At 34.5% G+C, this 18,976-nt stretch overlaps 1 protein-coding gene across 4 annotated transcripts in view; it reads right to left on the reverse strand.

The window, feature by feature from the left end:
- Positions 1 to 18,976, reverse strand: part of LOC126969039 (uncharacterized) — a 40,226-nt gene that overhangs the window by 12,829 nt on the left and 8,421 nt on the right. For all 4 annotated transcript variants that reach the window (XR_007730336.1, XR_007730334.1, XR_007730335.1 and 1 more), the window contains exons 3-4: positions 2,114 to 2,261; positions 725 to 861 (exon numbers count right to left, since the gene is read on the reverse strand). Coding sequence is in view for 1 of the 4 variants with exons in the window: in XM_050814313.1 (XP_050670270.1) it covers positions 725 to 861; positions 2,114 to 2,261 (285 nt within the window). In the remaining 3 variants the exon portion in view is untranslated. The remainder of the gene's footprint in view (positions 1 to 724; positions 862 to 2,113; positions 2,262 to 18,976) is intronic.

Genomic DNA, 18,976 nt, shown 5'->3' on the forward strand with positions numbered 1-18,976 from the left:
TATATGGGGTAAGGGTTCATATGTTTAGCGAGTTTGTGTTGCCCAAAAAAAATGCTCACGTGCAATAGTAGGTAAAGTCCGTGGCACTCTTGCAAAACGCTATTTTAAAAACACAATCTGCTAAATCTAGCATGTATGTACATTTTCTAGGCTTGTTCAGATCACATCAGCTGTTGAGGTGAATCCAAAAGTAACACGACAGCCGCATAGACTGGTTTTGAAATATTGTCCTAATACAACACTTTTTCTTAAAAATATGCCATAACATGTATATAAAATTATTCAACAAATTGCCTGAGGTCTTGAAAATACTGTCAAAAAAAATGTTTATACCAAGACTCTTTAAATGGCTGCTTGAAAATAATTTTTATAGTGTTAATGGATATTTAAATAAGTGTTACGTTTTTGCATGTTTTTAATTTAAGCTGGATTGTGGATTGAGACATTGTAATATTTAAGATCTGGACATACCCTATTAAAAAGGAATAAAGTATTTTATTTCATTTCAATGCTATATGCTATACTGCGGTCTTCCATATCTCCATGGAATCAACGTTCTTCCATCGGGTCTCTTGCCATTGTCACATTAAATACCATTTGGCTTTAGGAGTGCTGTCGTTGGAACGGAGTTACGCCAGCAAGACAGGACATGGTGACCAAGATTGTCTAAGCTGCCTCCACAGCAGCACATATTACGGGATTTATACGAAAATGTCGCACTAACCTTGTAAGAACTCAGCTTCTGAGTCGGGAATCACGGGAACGTCGACTCTCCCTTCTTCAGCATCTTCCGGGAACGTTGGCAGATCCATATGGTCTACGACCTCGTCCCTGGAGTGCAGCATGTCGAATACTTCCGTCCTAGACAAATGATGATCTACAAATAATTTCTAGTAAAACGCCATTATTTATGAGCGTGTTACTGTTTGATTATCATGACTACTCCTTTTAATTAAAATTGTTTGGTTTGTTTTAGAATGGCTTTCAGCCGTTTATATATTTCTTTGCAATAGCCTGAAATAACCTTATTGAGGCGAGTAGAGTACTTTGTACATTTTAGGTCTAGACCAAATGTCTCGACCCCAAACGACACAAAATTCACGGGACCGATATATTTGCGACATTTGTTGTCTTAGGTCAAAATTGTTTTATAATTTGGACTTTTGCCGCCGCTATGGTTTCCACAAAAATAAAAATTTAGTATCAATTACCAATTATGATTCATTTTTTTTCGAGTTGAGCAAGACGTTCACGTACTGGTAACTTTTACGTCCCGGAACCTTAATTAAACTAAAACTTCTTGCGGCATAACATTTGCGCTCGGAACTTTGAGCCAAGATATTATTAATGTCACTAGCTACGGCGCCCTTCAAACCAAAACACAATAATGCTTGCACATTACTGCTTGACGACAAAGGGGCCGCTAAGGTACGGGTTACCTGAGCGGCATCCTGTGCAAGGACTCAAGTTTACGCGTTCACCACTAAGAAAACTCCATTAATCGTATCACCGCTCTTCGAGAACACTGTCTCGTCAAATGCCTCGCCTAGTATCGAAATACTGGGTCTCGAAATCTCGAGTCAGTAGTTAGTTATTACCAATTCCGCGAGCAACTGGAAAGCAAAGCCAAATTGGCTTCAAACAAGCTGGGCTGCATAAATAGAGCACGTTAATACTTCAAGCTGGCCCACATCCTAGCGCTCTACAAAGAGCAGGTCCGACAATATATGGAGTAATGCTGTCATATCTGGTCTGAGCTGATATAGGAGTGTGCCCCAGTATCAGCTTAGGATTACAAATTGGGGTGTTATTCCCACCATATGGACGTGCGGTGTTCCTCCACAGTGCGGTTTTCAAGGAACTTTCTTCCACGCACAAGAAAGCTGTGGAGTAAGCTTCCTTCTGCGATGTTTCCGGGACGATACGACATGGCTACAAAAACGCGCGTACACTTTTCTAAAAGACCGGCCACGCTTCTGTTCCTCTGGTGTTGTAAGTTAATGTGGGCGGCGGTGATCACTTAATATCAGTTGACCCGTACGTTCGTTTGTCCTTCTCTTCCAAGAAAAAAGAAGCCTCCCAATGATCTATTATACTTATAGTTTAAACATACTTGCTAAATCCATCCTTGTCATCAACAAGTAACTTCAATAGCGTTGCATTAGCTTCAAGCGTTTTGTATCGGCTGTTGTCTTCTACTTCCTTGAGTAAGCTGGGTGGTGTCTCTCGGATGCCCCTGTCAGTTGTACATGCTCCTAGACCTTTAACAATATAATATTCTTCATCACCTACACTTTTAATCACTTTTTTCATGTTGGTCTTGGTAATAAGAAGCACTTAAGAATGTTAAAAAGTTTCTTAAAAAAATCTGAGTTACCCCGAAGCGCGCCTAAAGAAAACCATCGCCTATCTTAAACAATTATCATATTCAGAAACGGAATATCTATTGTAACTCACCAAGAATTAAACACACACACACACACACACATTTTTTTGATTCATTATTTATACTGCGTATTATTGAGTTCGTTATATTATTATATTATTAGTCGAGGAATCATTGTCACCGGAGTAGGGTCCACCCTTTTTGAACTCACTGCGGAATCGATGTTTAATTTTATTAAAAGTTAAGCAAAAAATATGTTGCACCATTTGAATATTTTTTAATGACGTCATAGCTTTGACTCTTAACCGTAACCGTCCAATTTTCGCCGGTTAAAGCTATTATTAATGATAAATAGCTAAATAGCGACCTGTCAAAAGTTCCCAATAAATATGCGATATTGACTTGATATTTCACTTTTTTTTAAGTATAGCAAGGAACACGATGCTGAAACACATTCCGCAGTCTATGTTAAAGTCAGCGTTACTGCTAACGTTAAATTTGACTTAAACCTTAACTATAGCAGCTAATATGATGCAACCAAGCCTTAGTATCATTAAACCCATTACAAAATCTAGTAGGAGTTATCAACTAACGTATTATTAACAATTAAAACCTTCATCTAAAGGTTTGATTAAATTAAGAGTGTTAAACGCTTTCTCGAGTAATCCAATTCACAATTTATCTCCTCAATAACGACGCGGTGGGCGTTTTATGCCATTAGTATCTGTTACACACTTATCACGTACACAAATTAGAGTTTCGTGCGTGTTGTCAGTAGATACGGTACTCTAACGTTCACTTAACACATTGAATAACTTATTAGAAATCTTTTCACCGAACATAAAAGTACAATTTATGTATCTAATGTAAACTTATTTAACTACCTTTTCCGTCTGGTTCGTTACGCAATACCTTTGACCTTTTGAGCTGTAAAACGCCTTCAATACTTAGTGGTAACGGAGCTTTAAATGTTTATTAAGGTTAAGCATGAGTCGACTTAAGAACCAGGGTTCCGTTCCAATATACAATTTTGTTGGATAGGTTTGCAAATGCATCATGTCATTTGACATTTACACAAATATTTTGATTTTTTGATATTTCAATTAAATTTTTACACTGCCACCGATTCGTAAAGGTGCTTTTGTTGAGAAAAAACGACAAAAATTTAATCTTTTAATATTTTTTTTTAATATTTAAAGGTTATTTTTTTTATTTAACATTTAAAACAAAAGCCTGCAAGAACTATAATTTTATAATTATAACAATAACATTTACAGGAAGTAAACGTTGAAAAATTAAAACTTAATAACAATTACAATAAACATATAAAATAACATATTATAATTTAAAATAGAAAAAGAGTTACGAAACGAATTGACTGTATTAATCTTAAAAAAAATCTCTCACCAATTCATTTAATCTTTTCGGGTGTAACAATTAAAGGGATAAATATTTTATTTCACTCAAAATTAAAAATAGTATTTATAATTATATATATTATTATAGCTTAGTTTGTTCGCGGGTTGTTACATAAAATGCTAGGCTGATCCGTTGACTGAAATACTCGAAGCTGCCAACACGAGCGCTTGGGTTTCCAGTAGGCCTATTGAAACGCTTAGATAGTACTTTGTACATTCTCCGCGTCTCTGGGTCCTACGGGTCAAGTATCACTCTCGACACCAAACGGCTCAAATATAATATACAAAATATATACACATGTCCGCAACTTGTTTGTTATAGGTATCTTGAAACTCGTGAATTGTCTATTACAGTTAATCATAATGTTATTCTATGTTTTCTGATCGGCATTAAAAGTATTGTACAGATGCAAGATGTAAAACTTAACGTATCTTTGGGCTGCCAGAAGAAGACATGACAATAAGCGGCTAAAGAATATAAAGAAAACGAAAGTGTGTGTATGTATGTGTGTGTGTGTGTGTGCAGAGCTGCTCTAATTTCCGGAAATCTAGTACTCCATGAACGGTGCAATCGCTTAGCATTTAGAGTATTGTGTGCCTATTTTTTAATGACAGTAACGGACGAGACAAGCAGGCCGTTCAGCCGATGGTAATTGAAACGCTCTGTCCATTAGAATGCAGTGTCCCTCAGGATTGGAAAACCTAAAAATTCTGAGCGGAACAACAATTGCGATAATAAGATGTTAAGTCTCATTTGCCCAGAAATTCACTAGCTACGGCGCCCTTCAGACCGAAACACAATAATGCTTACACATTACTGTTTAACGGCAGAAAAACGCGCCGCTGTAGTATCCACAACCTAGCCCGCACTCTGTGCAAAAGAGCCTCCCACTGGTCTTCTACCGCATTTATCATGGGGAGCTGTTCTTAAGCGCGCTTATCTTTTTGGAATGAGCTTCCAAACTTTGGAATGAGCTTCCTTGATCGGCGTTTCCCGCTCCATATGACAGGCTACCTTAAAATACGCGAACACTCACCTAAGTATAATTTAATTCTTCTGGCGTTGCAAGAGAGTGTGGCACTTACCTATGCTCATTTGGCCTCAAAAATTTTAATAAACTTCTATAAGTTAACTTGAATTCCAAATAGATAACGTTAACTGCACCTCGCTATAGTCAACTAAACCACTTAGCTTATCCAAAAGTAAACATTCGGAACGTCAATTAGTGGGTCAGGTTTTATGTTTACTCACTAACGGTGCACGTACCAAGCTATCTCGGTAATATTTTATCATTAGCATCTCGCGATTATTGTGACTCATTACTCCTTTAGACGCTAACCTCGTTGCGAAGTGAAAGTAAGATAAACTGGGTTGAATAATGATTTATTGTCTGTGGTGATCAGATACGCTATTGTTTGCATTGCCATTTTAAAGACGATATTGTTGAATAGCTAAAATATGCACGAACTTGACGAGGATTAAAAACACTCGTTACGAATATATTCGTTGTAACTCGGTTATTTAATTCTTAGAGTTTTCTGATATTTCGACGTTCTTAAAGCATCTTGATCTCGGAGACATTATTATTCAAGTCAGGATAATCCCAAGTGACGATTTATATAGTTAAAGCTTTAATTTTGAAGAGTTTTTACATAGTATAATAGTTATTTGTTCAACAAGTGAGCAAAGTTATTTTTTGCTACGACTGCTGACTCTAAATCACGAATTGGCGAAGTAGTCTAGAGTTGCATCACGAGCGTAGCGAGTGATTCTAATATAGACTACTGAGGTAGCGAGCGATTTAAAGGCACGAGACAAAAAAAATTGCTCTCGTGTGAAACATACAACTTTTCACCTAGACTAGCGAGAAAAGTGTTATATGTAAAACTAAAGTTAAAATGTACAAAACAAATGTGTTATGAAATTTAAAAGAATTGTTAAAAAACGTTTGTGTGGGAAAGGTTACTATAGCATAAACGATTTTCTTAATGACACCACGGAATGGGAATACAGCGAACACCCTCAGGCTCTTTAATTATAAATGTTTATTGCACGATTTCATATTGTAATCCATATTTTATATTAAAAAAAAGCCCGCTGAGTTTCTTGCGCCCATTCTTCTCAGGTCTGAGGCAGTCTCTTTTGAATGGGTGGTAGTTTTTGACGTTCAATAAGTGAGTTTAAATCCTATTTTGAATAAAAATATTTGAATTTGAATAGGTTATAAGTAAGAGAAAAAATTACGTACACCGTGACACGACAATTTTATATATTAGATGTATTTTCAAACGTTTTTCTTTTCGATGCCAAAACGGAAAACACATTTGGAAGATATTTGTTCGATACTTTTTTTTTATCGAAAACTGAATGCAAATGAGATAACCCCCAGCTCAAAGGCCATCAATGCGTTTTTAAGACATGTAGTATTACAAAGATCCATTATCAGGATAAATCTATTATCTAATAGGAAGTTAATAGTTATTTATGCAACTGTTGTGTAATAAGGGGTATTAAAACAAGAATGTGGATTTATCTCACGAGGCGAAGCCGAGTGTGATAATAGTATCACATGAATGTTTTAATACCTAATTATCAACAGTTGCATACAAGACTTTATCTACACCCAAAATATGAATCCTTTAAAAGATTCTGAAACAGTTAGCTTACTGCTAACAACAAAAAAACAGCCAGTCCTAGTAGTAACAAAATATTATCATTACTAATATATATATTATATACAAATTAACTAAGTATTAACGAAAGAATTATTTATTTTAGTAGTAATTTATATTTTTTATAGTGCAGTGCATATTAAAATTCACTTGAATATTATGTTCTTTTGGAAATTAATCGCTCATTTTTTATAAACAAAACAATAAAAATATCGTAAAAAAATGGCGGGGATTCGAATAACCTACTTTTTTTTACGGCGCGCGACGTTCTGGTGGTGTGGAACGCGCGTAAACCAAAATGTTCTTTTTTTGAAATTCATACAGATGCCACGCATCGAACAATAAGAATGTGGCTGTCTGTTAAACTCTTTGAGCATAAAGGGAATGAAAAAAAAATAGGAGTGTTGTTATGAAATTCAGTACAACACTCTTTTGGATGATGTAATGGTTATTAGAACATTCGGTGTTTTAATGTGGGCAATAAGCTAACTGTTTCAGAATCTTTAATAGAGGATTTAAAGCATGGGTGTAAATAAATAAATTAAAACTGTCTCACACAACCATTTCACTAGTGTCATCGAGCCCTCACCTCATTGTAATAAAAATTTAAAATCATATCCCGAATTATACCCTTAAAAATGTTTTTGCTGGACAAAGCTTCAGTAATCTAACCGAATATTTTAACTATACTAATTTTGATATAATATTATAGAAATAGGTAAATAGAAGTATAGAAGTACTTGTATTGTTTGTGAAACCTTATATTATTTTGTTTATATAAAATGTTGCTGTGCCCTTGCCGGGCGTCACATATTGTCTATTGTCCTTACAGTACGACGATTTTGTATTAATGTGACAAGTATTAAGAAGATTTTGATTTGATTTGATCCGTGGTATTTATTCACTTATCACTAGATGAGCCACTAGCAGGTTTCCCCACTCTAAGATAGAGAACGCTAATCCAACAAATATTGGGCTGGTTCTAGTTATTAATCAATGCACGAATTATAGTCTATTTTTTTTTAGCAAACAAGTACAAAATAAAGTCCGTTCCACAGAAACGCAAATAAAAATGATTTCTCTAAATATATATATATTCAATATGAACGTTCCTTAACAATTTCAAAAAAGACCAAAGGCGTTGACCCACCCCTAACAAAGTCCCATCTCATTCTGTCAGTATCGAAAATGTGCGAGAGATATACTCAGTAGGTATTCGTTTGTTAAAAAACAGACTATAATAATATTCTTGCGATAAACAGTTGTACAAAGTAGGAAGATACGGTTTTGATACCAATTTAGTAAATAATACCAATTATGGAATAATTCCAGCTATCGCTGTCAACAGTAACGTCATCTTGTAAGATATATAGACATAAGAATACGGAAGTTGACTCACATAATATGATAAATACCGCTAATATCCGAGTCTAAATGAATGAATATGTTACGCGGAATTGATTCTCGACAATTACACGCTTCCTAGATTCACAATAACCATTGAATTTTCGGAATTGATGCTGTCATAAACATAAAATAATTGATTTTTTAGTGCGTATATCATCAAACTGCTTTCTGGGAGAGAAAACGGGTCATGAAACTCCTAGAATTCAGATTTAGAAATAAGCCTTTTAATATTCTATATCTACACGTTTACAATCAAAATATAAATTGCGTGGGGCTGTATATTTACACGTTTACCGGATTGTTTTGCCTCACTGTTATTTAAGATGGCACGGAGTCCTTATTTTTTACTCGTCCGTGATGGTAGGAAAATAATAATAACAAATAGAACCGAATACCTGCTCAATTTCTTTAGTTTTTTATTATCTTAGCTCAAGCGTAGCCCAGCCCAGCAATCTGAGTAAGGTCAGATCAGTCCACCGGCATTTATTTTACTTTATCTAATGTTTAGAGTTCCGTTCCTCAAAATTAAAAAACGGAACCGTTATAGGATCACTTTGTTTTGCGTCCTTCCATCTGTCCTTCAAGGTCCTATATCTCGGGAACGCGTGGAACTCTCGTGTTGAAATTAAAAAGATATACTCAAATCTACATTCACTTAAAGCTGTGAAAAAAACAAACTTCTATGTTAAATTGAAAAAAAGATACGGCCGCTTTTGCAGCAAAAAACGCATTTTTCGACACACGAGGGAATTAAAATTTATATGTATGTTAGACTATAAGGTATTTATTTTATGGGCCATGTAGCCTGAAAATAAAGGAGTTATTATTATTTCCGTTGACCTAGGACTTTGAAATTTGGCATATATTACCGTCTTATACTACAAGTATAGGGAAAAGTCTGAAAAGTATACATTTGCAATTAAATCATAAAAACAGGATGTTTTGTGTTATCGTTCATAAATTCGAATTAAGTTAACCCTGTTATGTGGTGTATCGTATTGGCACAAGCTTAAACAGATTTTTAAATAATGTTTTTGATTTTTGACGAAGAAGTAAAAAAACCTTTTCCCTTTTTATATAAGTATAAAAAAAGGTTTTTTTTCGCACTTGTCCAGTTTTTCGACTTTACGTAGCTATAATCATGATTAAACAAATATTCAAATAATCGTGTTGATTTTTTTTAAATCGTTGATAGACAAGTTATAGCTGTGATGGCTTCCGTCAGCTGCCAATTCTAGTCCTAGACTTCCGACTTCTTTGTAGTAATTGTTTGTACTTCCTACATTCTGTGTACTATTCGTTCTATCTATGGCAACCACGGATTATTAAGGAGACTGCTCATTAGACGCATCGACCCGCACCGTATCGCCTCGTGCGGCGCTATACATACTACTTAGCGTCAACGGAACGCCATGTTTGCAAGTTGTCCTATTTTCACCGCGAGGATGTTTCACGACGACGACGCTGTGACTATGCACCGCTGCCAGACACCACAATTGTTTTCTTGGTTGCGTCTTCAATTTTCTTTTGTATTAAGCATGACAGCTATGAATTAGCTAGACCCATTCGTTGACAGACTGCACATCTCGTGGACATAGACCAAATATAGTAACTAGACTAATTGATAGCTTCCGTCTCACCCACACGAGAAAAAGAAAAACGTATGCGAGTCTTATGCAAAGAAATGAGATAGAGTGATTAGATTTTTTGTTTCGCCATGCGTGCCGGATTTTTCAAGGTCAGCACACCCGGTGTGCTAAACAAACTTAAAAGCGCTGCACAGATATTTTGTTTTCTTTTATTTGCGTCTATAAAAATAAGCTATTGTTGTTGTGAAACGTGTGAAAAATCCACTAGTTATTCAACATCAGTGACAATTTTAAGTAGAATCGACGGAAATATGGTGCGATGTTGTGTTTACAATGTAAAAGTGATAGTGTATGAACACTTGTGTTATATTATGTACCTGTATATATAAGATATTATCTGTCTCATGTTGGCACCCAAACCGATGTCTAGTTACTATACTTGGTCTATGCTCGTTGACAACGTGATGTTACTAGCGGACTGATGTGTTTACTCGTTGATCACGCGGTCACCATATTTTGCCGACAACTAGTAGACGACAAATGAAGAGGCGGTGCGGTTTGGATACTGTTTTGGTTGAATGAGCTACGACCTTTATTCTATAAATTTAATTTTATTACCGTTTTCATTTCTTAAACACAATTTTGCCTGTCGATTTTCATTTAATCGTTAAATACTGAGATTATTCGGGCAAAATTTTAATAACTTATTGCGAATTACATAGAGTAATTACCGTACCAATAATAGCTATTCTTATTCAATATTTAAAGTAATGATAGTTCAATTATAATATATAATGGGTAATAAGAACTAATAAATAATTATAATGACTATTATCAAGTATCGAAAATGATCGTATTTATTAAGAAATTGACGTAAAATTTCGATTGAGGTAATTTTCGATACTGTGTAACCAATTTTTGTTTACCATTACAAAATTAGAATTGATCTTTGAATTGAAAGCGCTGAACGCCCTTTTAAGGCGACACTAAATGCCAGCGACCTTGAGCGATATGAGTTCACGGCTGCCGGCCCGCCATCAATGTAACAAAGCCAATATTTTCAAAATTATTGCGTGGAAAACAGTTTATATGCTTACAATCCTCGTTAATCACTACTACATAACTTTTCTGAGAGAAGTACCAAAAAAATGCGTCACGCCATGCCAAAACACTTGTTTAACTTCAAAGAAAAGTGGTAGTTCAAAAAGGCTCGGCAGTGTTAACTATAACCAACAGCAAGCTTTAGCAACCTACAAATAAGACTTAAGGATATGTGTAACAGGAATAAGTAGTGTTCATAGCTCGAAATGCTATTCTTTCACCACAAAACTTGTCTAAAAACACCATGTTTGCGTGTTTTCTGCTTAATCTTCGCCTGAAATAAAGTTACAGACAACATTACGTAAGTTACATTAACAATGCGATTAGAAAAACTTCTCTGTCAGCAACGCAAGGCCTAATGCTCGGTTCACAATAATCCAGTCCAGCGCTAGAATGGTACTGGAATAATATTAAATCTACACTGGAATATACCATTCCAATGATCAAGCCAATAATTATCTAAGTTTTAGACATAAAATGTATTTATTTTCTCAAAATTGATTCCTTTAGAATTCTTTTTGAAGTCATTTCTAATATACTAGAACTTACTAAGTAGTCTTCGGAAACAAAAGACGCTCTGAGAGAGAAGACGCTGCGCAAGAAACTCTCCCAGCATTCTTTTTTTGCGCTCTTTCTAATAAAAATATACAATATTTTACTGTCTTATGACAGTAAAATATTGTATATTTTTATTCTAGATTATTCTAGGCCCAGGCTGTCCAATCACTTAGATATTCAGCTGTGGAGTAACAGGATTTACGACAGAGCCATTTTTTAAATAAAACATTTAAATTTATTTATAGATAATGCCTGAACAGTGGCTGGGACTTTATTTTAAAATTGTATACATTTACCCTTAAAGCTATTATGAAGCCTACGAGAATTAGTTACTAGCAATCACTTATTTCTAGTGTTATATAGACGTTCTGTTTAAATAATTTAACTAAACAGCGGTTCTACAGCAAACCGTATTACTAAACGCAGTTTATCTGAATGACGAAGAAACTGTGACTACATTGTGACCAATTATACCAACCTATGTAGTGTTACACCCCCCTTATTCATAATGGTCCGCTAACTTTAAACAGCCGCTAAGGAGTGTTTTTTCTCATTCTGACTTAGGTCAATAGACGAGACAATTAGACAGAGTGAGAATTAGCAATGCTTTAAGTTAGCAGACTATTATGAATAAGGGGGACAGACTTTTAATATACTAGCCAATGACGTTCTTTATGTATAGATCGTCATTGATGATTTACTCAGCAAAGTTTTACCTAAGTACCCATCCCTACTCTGTGGTTTCACGTAAGTGAATTGTTCGCAGCCGCTCGCTGTGGATAAAAAAGCAAGTTTTATTAATGTCCATTCGTAAGGATATGGCGTGATTTTTTGTTGTTTGAGACAGAGAGCAAAAACTGTGAGAACATAGAGCGATGCAGGATATTCATTGAGTGCATTAGCATCTGCCGGAAGGTCCGATCACACAAGACTAACTTGATCGCTGCACAGATTGTCTGACGAGAAGATTACTTTCAACTGACAATGTCATTTATTAAGGTGCTATAGTCTTACGGCCTTACAAATAAAATTGGCATAAAGTTATAACTAAGCATAAACCAAGAATATGAAAAATGTTTACAAATAGACATTTTGCTTACGAATGGTTTGTTCGGACGTTAAACGTTTCCCGCTTTTATTTGCAAGGCAGCTTGTTATTAGGAAAACTTCAGAATTATCATTGTATTGACAGTGGTATTGACAGTGTTGTCAACGATATTGTAAACATTTTGCATTTTCTTTGTTTATCATCAATTATAACTTTATACCAAGTTTATTTGTAAGGCCGTTTAAGACTAACATTTTTGAAAATCTACTTAAAATACTTCTACAAATACTACGGTTCCAATTTTTTGACATGTTTATCTTCATTTCTTTATCTAAATTATTGTAGTTTCAAAAACAGGAATACGAAAAAAAATCCCGATAGATTTATTTTTTGTAAAAGAGGTATTTTTATTTGAATTGTTTTATATTATCATAAAACTATGATACCTATCTACACAAAACTTATTTATTTGGGCAACTAACAAATTACACTCTTTACATGTTTAAACTTAAAAGATATTTTAAATATAATAATAATATTGATACCAGTTAATTCACTTATAAGCAACCACAGCATTCAGAATTTTTACTATTTTTATAAGACAGTAACTTATTCTTATTAACAGTAAGATATTTTATTCGATAGTTTATTAGTATTTATAAATTTTCTTCGTGGGTTTTATCAATACGCTTTGTGAATTATTTTATATCAATTTTTTTCGTAATAAACCAAACGCGACACCTTGGTTGCATGCTCGCTCATGCCAGCAGGACTATAATAATATTATAGTATAATAATTGTAATTTGTGCCCACATTTCCCCTTCAGCCTGTTTTACTTATTTTGCGTTTGCGCACATACTTAAATCGTCATTGTTTACATTAAGGTACAACCCTATCAATACGCGGGAATACATATAAATCTGTGGAATGAGCTTCCTTGTGCGGTGTTTCCGGGACGATACGACATGGGTACCTTCAAGAAAAGCGCGTACACCTTCCTTAAAGGCCGACAACGCTCTTGTGATTCCTCTGGTGTTGCAGGAGAGTGTGGGCGGCGGTGATCACTTAACACCAGGTGACCCGTACGCTCGTTTGTCCTCCAATAGGATTTTCTTTTTGTATGGAATACCATAAAAAAAAAAACGCATGGATTCAAACATTGATATACATATTTAATAACTACAAATATTACTTGTATTTGAAGCTTTTTGGACTCACCGGTGAAAAAGGGCTACACTACAGCCCTGGCTTCTTTTTTACGAGTTATTAGTGTAATACGGCAAAATTCATTGTTTTCGAGAAGCTTCGTACGTTATTACAATAAGAGCTCAATTGTCAACCGGTGAAAATGATTTCGGTGAACTACGAACAGTCGCTCATAGTTGCAGCACACCTGCCCCGTCCACAAGGCCACTCTTATCTCTTTAAACTGTTCTATGATTTTTATTATACAACTTATATAATCATCATCATCATCAGCCGGACGACGTCCACTGCTGGACAAAGGCCTCCCCCAAAGATTTCCACGACGATCGGTCCTGCACTGCCCTCATCCAACGTATTCTGGCGATTCGTCGCCATTCTAGGACTCTACCGCCCCAACCGCCATCTGTCCGTCGTCTATATTTATATATTTAAATAATAACTTATATATTAAAATTTTATTACATCCATTGGTTGTGGTTCAGTAGACATGTGAGTCACAAGAGGCTTATGGCAGCTGAAGTATGATACAAATGGTCTAGTTGACCAACTAACGTCAGGGCCTCGAATTTATGCGCGTTCATAAGAAAATTCAGTCTGATAATTGTTTTCAACCGCGCGAAAAGAATTTATAACTTAAAAATTCAGTGAAGAGTTTTTACTATGTTACTATTTGATTGACATAATATGTATGCCCGCGTACGGGTCACCTGTTGTTAAGTGATCACCGCCGCCCACAATCTCTTGCAACACCAGAGGTATCACAGGAGCGTTGCCGGTAACAATTTATAATTAATTATAATCAATTAATAACAATTTCAAGTAACTCTAGAAATATTGCTTTCAAAAATGCTGACTTGCTATACTGTAATCAGATATAATGGCTGCAACCGCATAAGTCACAAATAGCAATCTCAGATTGGCTTGTTCTTTTGTTTTTGCTCCCTGAGAAACAAAGCTATATTGAGAAGTCGAGTGAAATTCTATCACGCGTTTGTCGCCTGTTGCTATTACGGCAATCGTTGGTCTTGGCTTAGCAAATGCATTCCTATGGGAATTACTGCAGCCTCTAAAATCGTGCGTCATGCATATTCAGTATGTGTCCTTGATTAAGGATTGATTAAGCGCTTTAAATTGCAAATGCTCGCAGAGAATCGTATGTTTTCGTTGCTTTTGTTTGGTCTGCTACAAGACCACAGCTACATGTGGCTTTTATATAAATAAAACTATTATAAATCTGACTTTAGTTTAGTAAAACTAGTTATTTATTTTATATTTTATTATATCCGGAAAGCTTATAATTTTTCCTTTACTTAATTATATAATTTTTTTAATGTGGAAACAAGATTTAGCAGTTTTTGTATATTGAATCTAGTAGATTATAGATAGAAGATTCACTTGATGCATGAAAAAAAAACTACTTCAAAAACAGAAAAGTATCAAATAAGTAAAAATTTTATGCCACCGACTTCAAAGCTATTAATATGTAGCACATACAAATAATGGTATTTTATTAATATTAAAGGTAAAGGTTTTCATTAGAGGTGTATTAAATTATTTTTTTAGTTATTTGATACTATTCAATTTTTGAAGTCGGTTTTTTTAAACGTAGTTTTTTTATTTTTTTATTTTTTAGTGTCAGTTAATAATATATAATCAACCTGAATGAAAACTTCTAAAAAAGCCGTACACAAAAACAATTATATCATCCACGTAGACAAGAATTTTCATAAAAAATGTTCATAAAATGAAAACTACTGAGCCAAACTATGTAAATTTTTTAAATGGCATCTACTTCGCATTGAACTAAAAATAGAAATAGAAATACGTAAATCCGATAATAAATCTCAGAGTAATCGGTGTACACACATAAAAAAAATACCGATCGAATTGAGAACCTCCTCCTTTTTGAAGTCGGTTAAAAAGAGACGTTAATGTTTTATTTTGAAAACAGTAGGGAGACACTAGGCACAAGTTTTTTAGTAATATAATATGTTCAAATATAATTTGTGGATGATTGTGCTTTTATTATTAATGAAACTAGGTGAGAGAAAGAAGAATGAGTTTTATTTTGTAATTTGTTGTATTATGTCTTCTGTATTCCGGAAATGCTCAAATTTATGCTCGAGATATATTTGGAGAGTCGGTATGGTATTGTACAATAGACCCAGTCTCTCATGAAATTGTGATAATACAGGATGTCTCAGAACGTAACGTTAACGGCTTCTACGGAGCTTCCCGAACGCTGCCCATCCGAGTTGGATTCAACGAGTGACTTCTTTCTCACAATTGGACCTGGATTATTTGTCCAAGGTAGAATTGTCCGTCAACAATATCAGGAGTACAGTTCCCAACTGTTACGGGGGCATATGGCAATACAAAAATACAAAATCATTTTTTTCGCACTTTTCATGTACAAATTAACATTTTATACTGACCCCCACACTAGGCGTTGCCTGTCTCGTGGGGGAAATAGTAGAATTAACAGAAAATAAAGATATACAAGCGGCTAGTGACAACAAGCTGATTACTAAAATTTTACTAATCGTATAAAGAAATAAACTAAAAGTAATAACTATACAAGTATTAATTGTGTGTATATGTAGGTGAAAGTGTGTGTATTGTGTATTTTTTAGGATTGTACCTTAAGAATATTTTCAGTTTCCATATAGGATAGATGTATTAAATATTTTGATAGAAGCTCTTTAGCCTTGAAGATGGGGTGTTCTTTAAATTTACATAGCTGGACCAGTTTATTATAAATCCGGGGTCACAAAAGCGGCACTGCGTTGTAATATGGGCAGGCCATTTAACATCAGGTGGTCTTCTTGGTCCTCTTGTCACTTTCTGTCATACGCCCGCTGTACGTAAATACCAAATTGGTTGCGTCAAGATTTCTACGAAGTTTAAAAAACAGATATGAAAAAAAGACGACAAGTTGAATAAATATTTATATCTCATGATCACAATTGAAATACTCGACTGTCGGATCTTTATCAATTCATTAATAAAAAAACTGCAGATGGAGCCGAGGAACCGGAGCCACAAAAAGACCAACGTTCAAACTTTAAAGACACGTTCACTTGATGTAAAATCTGCGAGTTTCAAACCAGTTTGAACCGACTGGTTGCAAGTATATAGCCTTATGTTTCTTGTATCGCTATTGAAAGTGTCCAAGATTTCTCGTCTCGCCAACTTATTAAGTTACCGTACATGCTTCAGTTGATTAATAACTTGAATTAGAGAAAGCAACTTTACTAACATATAAAATAAGCAGTTTCAAATGTTACTAACAGAGAAGAATTATTAATGTATACATTTTGAAAAGTTCTATATATAAATCTATGTATTGGCCATTCTTAGGATTACTCTTGTAACAAAGTAAATAGAACTAAGATTACTGTGTTTCGGTCTGAAGATCGCCGTTACTAGTGAAATTACTGGGCAAATGAGACTTAACATCTTATGTCTCAAGGTGACGAGCGCAATTGTAAAGCCGCTCAGAATTTTTGGGTTATTCAAGAATCCTAAACGGCACTACATTGAAATAATGGGCAGGGCGTATTAATTACCATCAGCTGAACGTCATGCTCTCCTCGTCCCTTTTATTCATAAAAAAAAACTAAGTTCTTGTTAGCATGCCATCATCTCATCTGCTAAAAATACATATCCCAATATCTTTATAGTGGGTAGTGCCTTTGCTTCAACTGAAAATCTATGAAACAACAAGGTCGGTCACATCCGAAAGGGGATTTTAAATAAAGGCATTTATTTTCAAAATTAATTGAAATACAAATATTTTTATTCAAAATAGGATTCAAAATTACTTATTGAACGTCAAAAACTGCCACCCATTCAAAAAGACTACCTCAGACCTGAGAAGAACGGGCGTAAGAAACTCAGCGGGCTTTTTTTATGTAAAAATATGGATTACAATGTGATATTGTACCACAGAATACGTAAAATAAACTGTTCTGTGTATTGTAGCATAAACATTTATAATTAAAGAGCCTGAGGGTGTTCGCTTCATTCCCAGTCTGTGGTATCTTTAAGAAAATCGTTTATGGTATAGTAACCTTTTCCACACAAACGTTTTTTAACAATTATTTTATATTTCGTAACACATTTTTTATGAAACACAATTATTTTATGTTTTGTACATTTTCTGGGATCATATTGTAGAAGCATATACATCGCCCAATAAAAGACTAACTAACTCGACTTAACCGAGTAGTAGGCATAACAAGTTTATGTTTGTTCCTCGTGTGAACATTATGAATGTCACAGTTTCTAGCAAATCCCGCAATGTGCTTATCAACATTTAAAGAACATTATCAAAAATATATTGAGAAGCAACAGTCAAAATGTTTATTTCTTTCAATTTTTCTCTTAATGTTTCCTTTAGAATTCTTTTTGATGTCACTTCTAATATACTAGATACTACTTATTGTATCGCGGTGATACAATTATAGATTAGGTGATTCACATAATATCATAATATTGTCTGTCCTTTTACAAGATATGCTAAAAACAAAATGAAAACATACTACAAATATTTATAATCACCTACCGGGTGTTTTGAGTACCTGGGTCTTAAAATAAGTAATAATTATAATATTATGCTATTAGGAATTACGGCATGGCTCATACTAAGATTAGTGGAAGACTATATACAAATGACACAAAATATTTATGACAAAAAGGGACGAGACGAGCTGGACGTTCAGCTGATGGTAAATAGATACCCCTTGGCTACACATTGCTGCTTCTGAGCAGAAAATGGCGCCATTGTAGTTCCCATAATCCTGATCTGTTCCCATAACATACAGTGATGGGACTTCATATTTTAAACCAATGAATGTTTTATATTAATAAATTTAAAAGATATAAAGCACAAACCCATTGACGCACAAAAAACAACTATATTTACAATCACGTGCGAAAATTGTCTGAAGAAAAATCTGCCTGTACATCTATTAGGCAGAGTTTTCGTTCAGTTGTGACAGCGCTTTGAATACAACGCCACGCAATGACAAAGTGCCAAACTTAAATAGGATGGAGTTTCGTATTTCATGTAATTGTGCATTTAAATAAACAAAATTATGAAATTAACTTGAAGTTTTTAAACATTTTGCTAAATTATTACCTACATTTCAATTGCCAAAACAAAATACATCGGACATAATCAATGAGCTTCTTATGAGCGTATACAATTGAATTTAAACATTACTACCACCAAATAAGATGTTGATTTGAATAAATGTTTTAATTTTATCTGTATAAGTAAATGTATACGTATATACTCGCCGCTCAGACTTTTTTAACGACTTTTAATAGGCATTTGTGAGTGTAGTTGCAGTACGTGAATGCACAAACTGAAATTAGCTGATGAACGTTGATTTTTCGACTTAAATAAAAGATTTAGACACAAGCAAGACTATTAAGAACAAATTTAATTCCTTAGTTGCAAATTGACGTATAATTCAAACAAAATCGAAGTACCGCTATAACAGTATCGGAATTAATGGTGATGAGTAAGTGAAGGCCTCTTGAAGACTCCTCAGACACGACTCACGAATGAACACTTAGCAC

The sequence above is a fragment of the Leptidea sinapis genome, chromosome 1, assembly GCF_905404315.1.
Source record: "Leptidea sinapis chromosome 1, ilLepSina1.1, whole genome shotgun sequence".
Taxonomy (NCBI): Eukaryota; Metazoa; Arthropoda; class Insecta; order Lepidoptera; family Pieridae; genus Leptidea; species Leptidea sinapis.